Here is a 14,976-nt window from a genome sequence, read left to right on the forward strand (position 1 = left end):
TGATCTTTCACGGCCCTTCGCGCAGGGCGCCCCCTGTCGTGTGACGCACTGCGGAGCCCCGCCCGCCGGCCATTGGCGGGTGCTGACGCGCCGCTCGCGGCGCTGATTGGCTGCGGCAGAGGCCCCACCCCGCACGGCGCGTTACGCAGCGCGGCGGTTGCGGCGGGGACGTGCTCGGGACCGGGAGGTGCTGCGGGCCCGGTAAGTGCGCGGCTCCCACCCCTCGGCCTCCGCCTCGCCCCGGGACCCGCTAGGTCGGGCCCCGGCTGGCAGGCCCGGGGCGCGGCCCCGGCTGACAGGCCCGGCGGGCGCGGCCCGGCCCGGCCCGGCCCGGCCCGGCCCCGCCTGGCCTGGCGCCCCCCCCTGACTCACGGACCGCGGCTTGGAGCCGCTGCACAGACACGGCCCGGCTGCCCTTCTTCCCTTCCCTTCCCTTCCCTTCCCTTCCCTCCCCTCCCGTTCCCTCCTCTTCCCTTCCCTGCCCTCCCCCCGATCGGCCCCGCCGCCGGCACCGGAGGAGCGCAGCGGCCGCGGGACAGGAGCCAGCAGGTCAGGGGAACCCGGCCCGGCCCGGCCCGGCCCGGCCCGGCCTGGCCTGGCGCCCCACCGTGACTCACGGACCGCGCCTCTCCCGCAGGGTGCGCGACCGCAGCATGTCGGAGGGCGAGTCCAAGCAGGTGCCCAGCAGCGGCTCCGACCCCAAGCCGGAGCCCGCCTCGTCTGGCCCGGGGATGACCTCGGTGTCTGCGCCGGTGACTTCCGCGGCGCCCCCAGAGGAGGAGGAGGAGGAGAGCGAGGACGAGTCCGAGATCCTGGAGGAGTCGCCGTGCGGCCGCTGGCAGAAGCGGCGCGAGGAGGTCAGTGCCGGGAGCCGGTTCCCGGAGCTGGGCTGCGGCGGAGCCCGGGCGGGGCCCGGCGGGCGCTTGTCCCGCCTCTCCCCCACCTTCCCCCCCGATCCCCGGTCCTCCTGCCACCTGTTCCCGGGAGAACGAGGCCCCGCAGGCGGCTCTGTGGCGCTCCCGGGAGGCGGGGAGGTGCGTGGCCCGTCTCGTGCCTGCCGGCTGCCGTTCCCGGCCCGGAGCAGTGATGAGTGCCCTGGGGAGTGGCTCCAGCTCTCCCGGTGCGCGTGGCGTTCCGCAGATCCTTCTGTCTGGGAGCGGGGAAGAGCAGTGACTGGGCAGTTCTGGTGTTCTCCGGGAGTGCGTGGTACCTGCTGCCCAGGTGGCTGGTTACCTGAGCCGGTTACCCGGGCTCCTCAGCTTTGAATGCTCGCTGTGCTTTGTCGTCTGCAGTCCGGATGGAGCACAGTCAGCTCACGCAGGCTTGTTCCTTGGCCTGTCCTGCCCGTACCCACCCTCGGTGCCTGTGCTGGCAGCGTGCTGTGTCAAGGCACAAGGAGATTAGATCGTGGTGTTTGGGACCTCTCCTTTTTTCTGCTCGTTGCTGGGCTCTGTTTTTCTTCCTGGGGGCTGTCTGCACGAACTGGTTTCTGCTCTGTGCTGGCACAGTGCCTCTCCCCTGGCTGGGCAGGCTGTGCAGCCCTGGCAGGTGCTGACAGCCAGACAAGTGCTGCTCCAGCACTGCTGCAGCACAAGTGCTGATGGGGCTTTTCTCAGCCAGCTCCGGGGCTGAGCACAGGGGTTTGTCTGCTTTGTCCACCACTGCAAAAAGGGCAGTGCAAACCCCGGTGGTGGTGAGAGAGTCATTTGTTCTGATGTAAATTTGGAGGTCAGAATAAGGTCAGGGATTCCCTGCAGTTCTTCACCTTTGCTTGCTGAGAGCTGTCTTGGTTTGGTTTAATTGAGCCAAACGCTGGAATGGTGTGGTCAGAATGTGCCTTTTCTACTGTGGCTCTGCAGATTGGTTACAAATGTAGCTTTAACACTAGGAAAAAAAAAAAAGTTTCCTTTTTCTCTTTTTTAAAGAAGTGTGAATGTCTGGTTCTGTCCTTCACAATATATTCCATACCTGAAGTGCTTTATCTCCTGCTCTGTGCTGAAGGGGCACAGGCTGGAGAACAAAGCTGGTTTATTTGTGTTGTCCTTTCAATGTGTTTTATTTAGTGCTGGTCATTCTGACACAAAGAGACACAGGGTTTTCTGTGCTCTCCTACACCACAAGTAACATTTGGGAGGCTCTAGTGTTTTCTTTGGATTTCAGTCCCCCCTCAGCAGACAAATTAAATTAATTGACATTTTGGCACGGCTAAATGATTGCCACTGTGGAGGTCAGAGCTCTGCTGTACCACCACAGGCTGAGGGATGGGCGTCGGGGCCACAGAACACGTCGTTGTTGAGTGATGTGGGTGAGCTCGGGGCTGCTCCTGCTGAAGCCTTCACTCTGGCACAGACTTGTGTCTGACAGGGCAGGGAGCAGCCTCAGCTGCAGCTGACCCCGCAGTGAAATCCTGGCCTGTCTCTAGATTGCACACGTGAATTTCCCGTGAATTTCCAGATTTCACACGTGTCTCAGTGAGCCCCCAGCTTGTGCAGAGGCTTTTGTTGCCTGAACTGCGTGACAGCAGGCGCTCTTTGCTGCCGTAGCCGCTTGGGCTGATCTGCTCCTGCACTGCAGATGTCCCAGCCTGAAGTTCATTCGGTGTAGCAGCTTTGCTGGGTGTCCCAGGGCAGAGTGCCCTTTTTCCCGGGGAGGGGTGACAGCTCAGCCCGCTCTGGTTGTTCCTGTCTGTGCAGCGTGTTAACAGGCTCTTACTCACCACTGCTCTCAGGGAGATGGTGTGGAAAAAGCATTTGCCGACCTTTCCCCAGTGGTGCAATCCCGACCTTTTATTATGGCAGTATCTGCTGGATGTGGGATGCGGTGGCACCGTGGAAACAATGAGACCTGATAATCTGGAGAGGAATGGGTGCACACACATGGTTGAGACAGCGTGTTCTGCCTGTGCTCTGGTACTTGCCGTGTGTGCCATTCTTTCCTGCGTGCTCCGGGGTAGGTTTTGAATGTAATGGCCTCGCTATTTTTTTTTTTTAAAGATTGTTTTACCATCCATGAGCGATGCACTCGCTGCAGCAGAGGTGGAGCTGTGCAGACAGTGCAGGGAGGGGGCGGGCTGGCTGTGCGCCGGGGATGTCGGTGCCTGCTCGCCGAAACGAGCAGCTTTCGGCGGGACCGTGCCCGCGCCGCCGGTCCCGGAACGGTCGCGGGGGGCAGGACGGCCTGCGCTGGTCGTGCCGTCCCCGCACGCCCTGGCTGCCTGCTCCTGATTCGGGAGAGCGGCCTCAGGCCTCCCCTAGCGCCCCGCGGCCCGTCCGGAACCGGGACCGGGACCGGAATCAGAACCGGGGCCGGTCCCGGGGCACCGCGGGGCGGGGCCGGGCGGCCAGGGCGGGGCCCGCGGGTCGGCCTCTCCAACCAATGACAGGCGGCGCGGAGCGTTACATCACCGCCGGCGGCTTCCATTGGCTGCGGCCCGCTCTGGCCACGCCCCGAGGCGGCCGCACCCTCGGGGCTGCGCCGGGCTTGGGAGGGGACCCCGGGCAGCGCCGGTCGGGGCTGAGCCGTGTCCACCGACCAAAGCACACTGGCTCACAAGGGGAGATGCTGCTGGGGACAGGAGCCCCTGCAGCGCAGCCCTGCTGAAAGGGACCACAGGGACCCGGTGCTGGGCGGCAGCATCTCGGCTGGAGCGAGCATGTGCCCTGGCATCCAGAGGGCAAACCTCGTCCAGGCGGGAGCAGGATGGAAGGCACAGAACCCCATCCTGGGGCTATTACACACAGCAGAATCCGATGTTCATGAGAGGGGATACTCCCTCTATAGGTCTTCTCCCTGGGATCCAGGGCCAGGACACCAGGGAATGGCTCCAAGCTTCATCTGAGGAGGCTCAGGCTGGATAAGAGGGAGCATTTCCTTACTGAGAGGGTCACACCTGCCCCAGGCTTCCTGGAGAGGAGGTCGGTGTCTGTGTTTGAGGCATTTGGACAATGCCCAGCATGCTGTGACATGGGCCAGCCCTGATTGGGTTGAACAGTGGAACCAGGAAATCTGTGGAGGTCACTTCTAGCTGGCTATTCTGTATTCTATTTCCTGCTTAAATTTCAGATGTAAAAAAGGATTGAGTGTTGAGTTCACTGACTGTAATTCTTCCTATAAAGAGGGAGGTTCTGTAGTGCAAAGAGTGTAATTCCCATGAAAGTTCAGAGTAGTTTTAATAAAATTGAATGCTTCTGTGACATTTTTGATTAGAAACCCTTTTTAGCAAGATAGAAAATGCTTATGTTCCCCAAATTCCATTTTTTTGTGGAACATGGAGAAGTACCTTTGGTTCCTGCAGTGTTGTGGACTGTGCTGCTTTCCCCCCAGAGCTGGAATTTCCTTCCATGGCTCTGGAGCTGTGCCCACATCCCTGGTTGTTCTCCTGACCAGCACGTAGGAGAGTGTCTGGTCCCGTGGCTGAAGAACAGGGCAAGGCCCCACAGCGTGAGGGCAGGGTGGTCACAGGGCTGGTGGGGTCTCCCAGCCTGTGCTCGCCTGGCTCTCTTCTGCTTGCTCTCCCTGAAAACCCAACCCCTCTGTTTCTGCTGCCCTGCCGTGACAGGACATTTCCATTTCCTTCTTGCAGCAGCATGCATGCATAACTTACTTTTCTTGGGTTGTCCAGGTATCTTGAGAATCATCTGCTGTGCCTCCTAGGAATAGAAACTTCCTAATGGAGCAGGATTGCAGCACTGCATTAGCAGGTCAGGTTTAGCCTCCTGAAACTGAGAGCTTCGTGCCTGCTGTCCCTGCTGGAAGCTACGTGGATGACACATAACTGTAGGAAGAGTTGTGCACTGCTGCAGCAGAATCTTTATTTTCAGCCCAGCGTTGTGGCCTTTGGCTTGGCAAGCTCGTGTGAGTAGGAGAGGCTCAACCCTTCCTAGATGGCGATGTCCTTGGGTTTGCTGGTGTCAGGGCTGTCTGTTCACCAAGTTTCTTTCTGTACATCCTCTGGGGAGGAGAACACCGTGTGACTGTGTAAGCCAAGGCTTTATAAGAAGTGCTTTGTTGACACCTTTGTGGTGTACTTTAGAGAGAAGGAATCCGTGTCGTGTGTGTGGGCACAGGCAGGTCCCCTTTTCGGGGTGTGTGTGAGTGTGTCTGTCGGGGTGAAGAGGGCAGAGGCCCAGCAGGCCTGGGGCTGGCTGCCTGTTCTGTGGGCTCATGCGAGGCACAGCCTGCTCAGGCTGGTGCTGCTCTCATCCAGTGCTGCTGCACTCGGAGCAGAAGAGGCAGAGAATGGGAGAATGAGTGCTGATCTGTGCTTCAATACCTTTACATTTCCCAGAGAATGTGCCAGGCTGCTCAAGAGCAGTGGGAGAGCATTGTGCTGTTCTTGCAGCCCTGCTCGTGTCCATCATCTGTAAACTTGTCCCCTGCTGTCCTGCACCACGGCAGGCACAGGGGTTGGGCTCCTGTCCCACGGACTCTGAAGTGATGAGGGGGATTTTTGGGGTGGCTGAAGGGGACGTTTCAGTTCCTGATGACCTTGTGGCTGGTTGTTGCTCTGTGCCTCATGTGTTACTAACTCATTTGCGGATCAGCTGCTGGACTTTCCCCGATGCGCTTTCCGTGTTCTGCCCCACTTCAGTGACTGCTGAGATCAAGATGTTCCTTGCTGCCTTATCTCTGGGCACATGCCTCATGTGTCAGTGTGGCTGTGCATGCAGTGGTTGCCACGCTGAATAATTCCTGTTTTTCTGTCTGGGGTTTTTCACCCTCTGATGAAAGCTGCAGCCCTTCACATCTTCCCTTGGAGCGGCGTGCAGACTATGACAGCATCATGGGTGGAGTTCCCTGTGGCCCTGGGTGTCAGGCCAGGAGCAGAACCTGGGGAGCAGAGTTTGAGACACTGTGCACCTGTGAGTCCGGTCTTGCTGTTCTTCATTGGATACTGGACATTCAGAAAATTCATTTAGGCAGCACACTGCCTTTAGTTTGGTTCTCTTTTTTCTATGGAAGATCCGTCTGCCACTTGGATTGGCACTCCTCAGCTGTTGATGGCTGGGTGTTGCAGCTGGATTTCAGTGCTCAGGCTGACAGATGCCATTGATCTGTGCTGGAACTATCCAGTGTTAAGAAAAGGGTTGTGATTCATGAGAAACTGAACTCAGAGAGATAGGAACTGAAACACTGGGTCTACTGCATCTTTACCTCCTGATTGTCTTCTCTTTTCTAGGGGGAGTCTCAGTTGCTTGAATCATTTTTCATTTGAAGGCAGTTGGTGACTTTTGTACCTCTGGATTTACGTTTTTTCAAGGGGACAGAGTGCAGGATTCTTGGAGAAAAAAATGCTAACAGACTGAGTGTGTGGATTCTGGGATGCTGGGGCCTGATTTTTCTCGGCCTCTGTTGTGACTGGAAAGAAACTTGCTGAGGTAGTAAAAGATAAGCACCAGTCCTCCAAGCAAGCTGGCACTTAGAGGGCTGCCAGCTCCCTGGCAGGCTTTGACAATGGATCTGTTTTTTTTCCAGCTGGTGGAGAAAACTAATGCCATGCTGCAGTTTTTATAGCATTCCTTGACCACGGGGAAGGTGTTAAGAAGAAGGGAGTATGTGAAGCCTTTTAACATTTTTATTGGCTCATGTGGGGGCTCCCTGAAAGAAATGAACCCTTGGGATGTACCAGATGAGCTGAGGGGCACTTCAGGGTGCAGAGCTTTTGTCACAACCCCATTGTGTCCTTGCTCACAGGCTGTGGCAGACAGCTGGCACTCACTCCTTGCAGCAGTGGCTGGAGCAGGGGTGGCTGGCTGCTGCTCTCCAGAGCTGCTGGAAGCTGGAGGTGCTGGGCTGCCTGCAGCTTCAGGGATGCAGTTCCCTCTGCATTCCTTACTGAGCTGTTCTAAAAATGCCATGGTCTGCAGCAGCACCAAAGCCTTCCCTGGTCAGCCCTCTGTCTTGGGAAGCCCAGGCAGCCATCGTGGTGTCCTGACAGCTGCCACAGCTTTGGGGAGAGGCAGTGTGCTGGCTCTGACTCCAGATCCTGCCTGCAGGGAGGCTGCCTGGCAAATCCTGACAGAGGCACAGCCAGACATGGGTTAGCCATGAAAGCACGGTGATCTTCAAGCATCCCATGGTGACATGGATGGCAGGAAAGCTGTATCCTGTTTCTCTTTATCAGTGCTCAGGAAAAATCCCATTTCAGGTGTCCAGTACCTTTCTCCCAGGCCCTGTGTCTCTGCAGAATCCGACCCCAAGACCTCTTGTCCCAACTCTCTGGCTCTTGAAGGTTGCTTGCAGATGTGTGTGCTTGCCTGTGCACACACACAGAGATTGAGAAGCACATTGGCACAGAAAATAGTTTGAAAAATAGTTTAAGAAAAAGTGCAGGTGATGGTGACAAGGCTATGGGCTTGGCTTGACACTTGTCTTGATCGTTCTTTTTGCGTACTTTTGGAAGTTCCCTCAAACATCCCATGAACAGTGTACCCAAATACTTATTCCATTTCAGAATTACCGATTATCTCACCTTGCAGCCATTTTTACTTCTGACATCTTATGCAGTCAGCTTTGCCATTTATAGATGTGTGTCAAGATCAGATGTTCATCATCTTGTTTAAAATATGATGTTTGCTCACCTCATTGCCTGCTTTCTTCAGTGTTACCAGAAAACATGAAATAATTATTAAATTAATTATTTTATTAGTGTTTCATGTGGCTTCGGGGATTGTTTCCAAGACTGGTACTTCCACAGTATACCAATTTTTATGGCATTTTCTGTTCAGTGTACTGATCTTTCAACCCCTCCTATGTGATTGATGTTGCTCAGAGTTACCTGCAGTGATTTGAAGATCTCTCTGCCAAGTGAAAGTATCACAGAAGAACAGGATGGGCTGTAGCAGACCGGGAGTAGCTTATATGGAGTTTGTCCTGTCTGATTTTCCCTCTCTCTGTGGAGTTTCACACTGCTGGCACTCTTTCCCAGTGGAATACCAGAACCTTCCTGATGAACTGTCTGGATGGGCTTATTTATAGATATTGGGGTTTCTTCCACACTCCCTTATTTGTTTTGCTGTGCTGCTTCTGTTTCCCTTTGGGAGTTAGGGATGAAGAATCATTGCCTCTTCCTCCTGCCGCAGACCAGCTCAGTATGACTGAGCTCTTGGACTCCACTGGGTTGCTTGTTTGTTTTGAAGCACCAAGTGAAACTGAGCACTCTTCCCTTTGGTCTTGCATTAGGTAGTTTGTATTCGTTTCTGGTATCCATTAAATAGGTGGAATGATGCCTCTTTCCCTCTGGGATACTTGGCACTGGTGGGGCTGCACTTCAAATCCTGGGGGCAGCTCTGGGCCCCTCCCAACAAGATATTGAGGGGCTGGAGTAGGGAGGGGAATGGAGCCCCAGGAGAGGCTGAGGGAGCTGGGAAGGGAATGGAGCCCCAGGAGAGGCTGAGGGAGCTGGGAAGGGAATGGAGCCCCAGGAGAGGCTGAGGGAGCTGGGAAGGGAATGGAGCCCCAGGAGAGGCTGAGGGAGCTGGGAAGGGAATGGAGCCCCAGGAGAGGCTGAGGGAGCTGGGAAGGGAATGGAGCCCCAGGAGAGGCTGAGGGAGCTGGGAAGGGAATGGAGCCCCAGGAGAGGCTGAGGGAGCTGGGAAGGGAATGGAGCCCCAGGAGAGGCTGAGGGAGCTGGGAAGGGAATGGAGCCCCAGGAGAGGCTGAGGGAGCTGGGAAGGGAATGGAGCCCCAGGAGAGGCTGAGGGAGCTGGGAAGGGAATGGAGCCCCAGGAGAGGCTGAGGGAGCTGGGAAGGGAATGGAGCCCCAGGAGAGGCTGAGGGAGCTGGGAAGGGAATGGAGCCCCAGGAGAGGCTGAGGGAGCTGGGAAGGGAATGGAGCCCCAGGAGAGGCTGAGGGAGCTGGGAAGGGAATGGAGCCCCAGGAGAGGCTGAGGGAGCTGGGAAGGGAATGGAGCCCCAGGAGAGGCTGAGGGAGCTGGGAAGGGGCTCAGCCTGGAGAAAAGGAGGCTCAGGGGGGACCTTGTGGCTCTGCACAACTCCCTGACAGGAGGGGACAGCCAGGGGGGTCGGGCTCTGCTGCCAGGGAACAGGGACAGGACAAGGGGAAATGGCTTCAGGATGGGCCACAGGAGGTCCAGGTTGGGTATTAAGGAAAACTCCTTCCTTAAAGATGTGGCCAGCCTTGGCACAGGCTGACCAGGGCAGGGGTGCAGTCCCCATCCCTGGAGGAATTTAAAAGCAGAGTGGATGTGGCACTGTGCAGGATGGGTTGGTGGGGGCCTTGGCAGTGCTGGGGGAGTGCTGGACTCGATGATCTGAGAATGCTTTTCCAATCTCAGTGACTGTATCCAGACAAGTGCTGTTTCTATTCAAAGTAGCTTGGCTCCTGTCGTAACTTTTGTCTTTTTGTAAACTGCTGATCTACTGCCTGGGGAGTTTCCTGGTGGGAATTTGTAGTTAGGTCTGTCCTGCAGCGCGTTGTTCAGCCAGAATTGTCAGAGTGCTTTTGGAGAGGCTGGCTGGCCGCTGGGTGACAGCCTGTAGAATGGGGGTGTGACACAGGCCGTGTGACACCGAGCAGGGCTTCAAAGCCTGTCCCTTTCCTGTAGGGCAGGTGCAGCTCTGCTGGCAGGAGGGGCCGGGGCTCCCAGCAGGGCTCAGCTGTGCGGGTCGGCACAGGGCAGGACCCATGGCAGAGACAGGGATGCGTCAGCTTCGCCCTGGGATTCAGCACAGCAGCTCCCGAGCTGGAGCCAGGGAGAGCTTCAGCACACCGAGGGCTTCCAGCTCTGTCTTTAGATGGTCCGGATGTGTGCCTTGAGTTAACAGACTGACTTCTTGCTGATGTGTTTGATCCTCTTACTTGTTGCAGCATGTCTGGAAGAACAGTTACTGTACTGCTGACGGTCAGATTGTCTTTTCCTTGTGGTTTAGTTGCTGCGTGAGGTGGTCTGTACAGCAAAGGTAATAATCAATACCTTCCTTTCCTTACTGCTGTTAAATTACACTGGTTATTTTAATTTTCTTGTTGAATTAAAGCCTTTCAGCATTTCACTGCCATGACTGTAATTGCCAAGGCCAATGTGTCAGTTTAATTAAAACATGAAGTAGCATTGTTTCTTTGCTTTGTTGGATTTCTTTTCCCTTTGCCTGCAGTGGACCTGGCATTCTTTATAGTGTTACATTCTGGATTAGACTCAGATCCCAGAGAGCCCTTTTTGTTCAATTTCTGTTGGTAAATTTGCTGCTTTTAGTTTCCCCACAGCTCAAAGAGAAGTTGAGCTCCTCATGGCCCAGCTGCTGGTTCTGGGGGTCTCTTATCTCTAGTCCCAACCACTTCCCAGGTGGTTGGGCAGAGCTTTCACCTTTCTCTGGTTTAAACAAGTGGCCAGGGAAACTGGGTAACATATTCATGCTACTCTGAACCAGATGTGGGGCTTCTTGTGGGCGTGTGGCCTGGTGTGCTGCCACTCCCCAGCTCTTTTTCAATGTGCAAGTCCATTCTGTACTGATACTCTAGTTATTGTGGACTTTTCCCCAGTGTTTATACCTTTTATCCCTAGATTGTAAATCATCACCGTGACTTGTGATTTAGGCTCTTTTTATTTTTTGTTTAATTGACAGATCATGTGAACTACAGAATGTCTCTCCAAAAGTCTGTGCTCTTTCAGCAATAGATACACAAATGTTTGAGAGCTATAGAAAAAATATGCATGGGACAACGGAATAACTTTCCAAAGGGAAATTTGACTTCCAGACTCTTTCCCCCTTAGAGCTACTGTGCCACTCCACCCGTACTCCTTTAAGTACTTGAAGTTCTTGTTGAGTTTCCTTGCCTTTTGCTTACCTGGACTCAGAGCTGTGTTTTGCTTCTGTACTGCTGAGCTGCTTCTTCTGCTGTGCTGCAGAAATTCGGGCTAAGCTGGGCCCAGGTCACTTCCTCCCTCAGAGTGCAGAAGCTGCCTGGTGTGGGGCTGTCTGGGACAAACACCAGAGTAATAAATTATCTCAATGCTTTCATGAGGATTTAGGGTTCTGCTTTGCCGAGCATGGGAAAGGATGTGTGGTAGGGATTTGGCAAGCAGGAGGAATCTGCTGTTGCCTTTCAGTTGTCTGCATTCTTCCCCTTTTACTCTTCTCCCCAAGCTGCTGAATCTCCTGAGGAACAGAATTGCTGTCGGTGATGTCAGCTGGGTTTGCTGTCCTGAGTCATATCTGGTGCTCTGGGATATTGCCTATGAGTCATGGAAATCATTTATGCTCGGGGAGCTTGGTCAGAAGTGGGAGATGTGATAGGTCCACAGCCCCAGCTGCATTACTGGGGCAAATTTTCAGTAGCTGCTAGTACTTGAGGACTTACTCAGTCCAGTAAAGCTGGATGCCTTTCAGTGGAGGGCCTTTAACCATTGGACTCCATCAATTAGATGTCTTCTCCAGCCTTGATGCTGCTGTGAACAGGCAGCAGGTGGGATGAAGAAGGAGAATCCAAAGGGATGCAGGGGCACTGGGTGTCAGTGTGGTGGCTGTTACCTTGTCCTTGCACTGCTCACACCCATCTGCCTTTCTGCTGCCTTGGGCTTCTTTAATCTTCCCTGAAGTTAAAACCTTTTGCCATTCAGCTTTAGTCATTGTACTGGGTGATTTTATGCTGTTGTTGTCCCTAAGATATTAGTTATTCTAAAATTTGAAGTAATAAAATTCTTTTTATTCCTTCAGCTTTCTTTAATGATGAAGCATAACAGCTTGTTGGTATCAGCATGTATATATCAGTATTATATACATATATATTTTAAAAATTAAGTTTTTAGGATCAATATGAACACCTTCCTAAACCAAATCTCAGTCCTTTCACCCCTCAGTTATGTAGGCAGCTCAAGTGGAAGGAAGTGGGGTGGTTCATACTTGGCTGTCACCTCCTGTGATGATTTTCCATGGCTGTGCTCTGTAGCTCAGCCTCTCCTTGTGTAATTATGGCCTGTACCCCTTATTCCTGCCTGTGCCACACCTTGCAGCTAGCTGGTTGTGTCATACTCGTTTGCTGCTCAGCTGCCACAGAAGTCTGTGTCACTCTGGTTTTACTGTGCTTGGCACCCTTTGTCCCTGCAGTGTGTCCCCTGCAGTGTCAGAGTATTAAATGTCATTGGGCCTGTTCAGAATCCCTTGGGAGATCATGAAGAATCCCACCTGCACTGGTGGCCTGTCACTCTGTGTTGTCAGGCTATGGAAGGAGTGGAATTGGATAGAATAACTCAGCTGGAATTGTGAAATCAGGTAAATTTGATCATGTGAAAGTGGCAGCCAAGGGAGAAGGGATTTTTGAGGGAGCTCTTATATAAGGTGAGAAGTTTCCAGCAATAGGATGCTGATGGGGTCCCTAGTGAGGGAAGAGAAGGTGACACAATATGAGAAGGAGGAGCTCTGAAATGTTCTGGAGGTGTCAGGTCTGAATTTGCCAGGCAAATCTGTGTTAAGGCTTACCTCAGGGGATAGCTGGGTCAGCTGAAAGCTGCCGGGCCCTGTCTGAGCTCAGGGGGTGTTGGGACAGTGCTCTTAGACACAGGGTGGGATTCTTGGGGTTCTCCTGTGCAGGACCAGAAGCTGGACTGCAGTGATCCTTGGGAGTCTCTTTCAACTCAGGTTGTCCTATGAATTTGTGAAGTGATTCTTGGTGTGTGATCAGCAGATGGGAACGGGAATGATTGCTGGTTGACAATTAAAAGGTGAATTCTACCTTCTTGTCCTCTCTAAGTGCTTTGAATCTGTCACTGCACGTTGCCTGGTGTGGTGGGATATTCACCATGACTGTGACTGCTGTGTGCCTGTGAAATTGCCTGGCAAAGGTGATTACAGTAAATGCCTTGGATGTTGGATGAAAGAGACCATGTTCATCTTTGAATGCTGCTACATATCTGAAGAAGAGCAATGTTATAGAAAACTTTGCTGCTGGGAGCAGGGTTCACCTCTGATCCCTGCAGCTCTTTCAGCCTTATGTCCTCCCACAGCCTTGCCATTCTCGTGCTGGGCTCCAAACTCTCAATCCCCTCCCCTTACCTTGCTGCTTTCTGAATGCTCACCTGTGTCTTTAATATTCAGTGTGGATGTACTTGTGCTGGGTCAGTGTTTACAATTATTAACTGAAGAAATGACTGTAGTGGTTTCCCTTGTGTCATTGGTTCCCACCTCTGAAGCTTCAACTTTCCCCTTGTTCCTCTCTGTTTGATTGAGCTTCAGGCATCATCACCTTTCAGAGGATTCTTTCACAAAGCTGTATCTGAGTTATTGAGACATTTCTGCATCCCTTTTGTATTGTTGGGGTGGTTTTTTTTTTGGTGGTGGAATGAGCTACAGGTGTCCTGAACCATGAAAACCTAATGCATTGTTGGCAGAAGGCAGCTTTGCTGCAACACAGCGTTTGTGCACACGAGGTTTTCCCAGCGGTGTGCTCAGGACCTGCTGCTCACATGCTCTGCAGTGACTCATGTTTTGGATATGCCCTGCTCCAAGATACATGTGCAAATCCTGTCCTGGAATTCTCATTCAATTAAAAGTTAATGAGCAGAGTTCATAATTTTCCAGTGATTGCTGCATGGCAGTGGTCAGGTCTTGCTGGCTTAGAGCTCACAGGTCTCTCCACCCTTCCCTCCAGGTGAACCAGCGCAATGTCCCGGGGATTGACAGCGCCTACCTGGCCATGGATACGGAGGAAGGTGTGGAAGTTGTTTGGAATGAAGTTCAGTTTTCTGAGCGGAAGAACTTCAAGCTTCAGGAAGTAAGTTGATGTGTCTCCCAACAGGATGTGAGAAGCATACCCTGCCCTGGGGTGAGATTATGGATACTTTCTGTGTTCATTATTGGCTGGGTTTGGAATGCTGTGCTGTCCAAATGTAGCAAATTTGGCTTAAGCCTGGCCTGTGTAGGAAATGTCCTGGAAGACTGTTGTGTTATTTCCATGAGACCTTGTGTTCATTTACACTTGGCAATCAAACCACACTGCTGAAATGCAGAAGAAAATGGGATCCTGCCTGTTCTTAGCATAGGAGCTTGACATATACGTTAGTGTTTGAAGGGACCAAGACCCAAGAAGAAATAAGGATATTTGGTGTGCTCTCTGATATGACATGTTTTTGTCTTTCTGATGTTAAGGAAAAAGTTAAAGCAGTGTTTGACAACTTAATTCAGCTGGATCATCTCAACATTGTGAAGTTCCACAAATACTGGGCTGATGTCAAAGAGAACAAGGCCAGGGTAAGTGCAGCCATCAGGCTGTTGGGTTCTCATTGTTAGGTAATTAGCAAGGTGGAGGGTAACCTGTCATGCTGCCCCACAGGTTATCTTCATCACTGAGTACATGTCTTCAGGGAGCTTGAAACAGTTCCTGAAGAAGACAAAGAAAAACCACAAAACGATGAATGAAAAGGTAACTCTTTCTTCCTGTGTGACCATAACTCTTTAGAGCCATCAGCCCCTGGAAAGCCTTTTCAGCAGAGGGTCCCAGTGAGAACTGGTGATAACACATTGCTGCAGCTCCCCTGTGTCCCTGTAGCTTAGTTCAGCTGCAGGTTCTCTGGGACAGCCGTTCTGTGCTGGTTGCTTTACTGCCAGCAGCTCTGCAGCTTCTTAGGTGTGCTGTGACAGGCATGTCCCTCTCCAGGGGCCCTCACAGGAAGGGGGAAGGTGTCTGTGCAGGGGAGACTGGAGGACAGGTGTGTTTCTGGATCCATGGGAATGTATAGAAACAAGCTGACCATAGCAGTACTGATTCTTTACACCTGCACTGAGTAAAAGCTGGAGCAGGTATTGATTCCTATGAGTGGGCTGTGAATCACAGAACTAGAGATTAGCTCCTTGTGGATGACTTTTCTCCTTTTCCTCTTGTATCTGCAGGCATGGAAGCGGTGGTGCACCCAGATCCTCTCTGCTCTCAGGTATGTGGGGTACTGACCTTGAGATCCCAGCCATTGGGACTGATGTGGCAGCTAAGTATTAGGGAGCTCTCCAGTGTATCCAGTTTTATAGTCC

At 53.0% G+C, this 14,976-nt stretch overlaps 1 protein-coding gene across 1 annotated transcript in view; it reads left to right on the forward strand.

The window, feature by feature from the left end:
- The first annotated feature begins 52 nt into the window (after nt 1-52).
- Nucleotides 53-14,976, forward strand: part of NRBP1 (nuclear receptor binding protein 1) — a 34,748-nt gene continuing 19,824 nt past the window's right edge. Inside the window, exons 1-6 of the mRNA XM_041405235.1 lie at nt 53-201; nt 638-857; nt 13,604-13,726; nt 14,101-14,202; nt 14,285-14,374; nt 14,842-14,882. Coding sequence (XP_041261169.1) covers nt 654-857; nt 13,604-13,726; nt 14,101-14,202; nt 14,285-14,374; nt 14,842-14,882 — 560 coding nt within the window. The 5' untranslated portion in view covers nt 53-201; nt 638-653. The remainder of the gene's footprint in view (nt 202-637; nt 858-13,603; nt 13,727-14,100; nt 14,203-14,284; nt 14,375-14,841; nt 14,883-14,976) is intronic.

Source organism: Onychostruthus taczanowskii, unplaced genomic scaffold (genome assembly GCF_017590055.1).
Source record: "Onychostruthus taczanowskii isolate IOZ18803 unplaced genomic scaffold, ASM1759005v1 scaffold227, whole genome shotgun sequence".
NCBI classification, from domain to species: Eukaryota; Metazoa; Chordata; class Aves; order Passeriformes; family Passeridae; genus Onychostruthus; species Onychostruthus taczanowskii.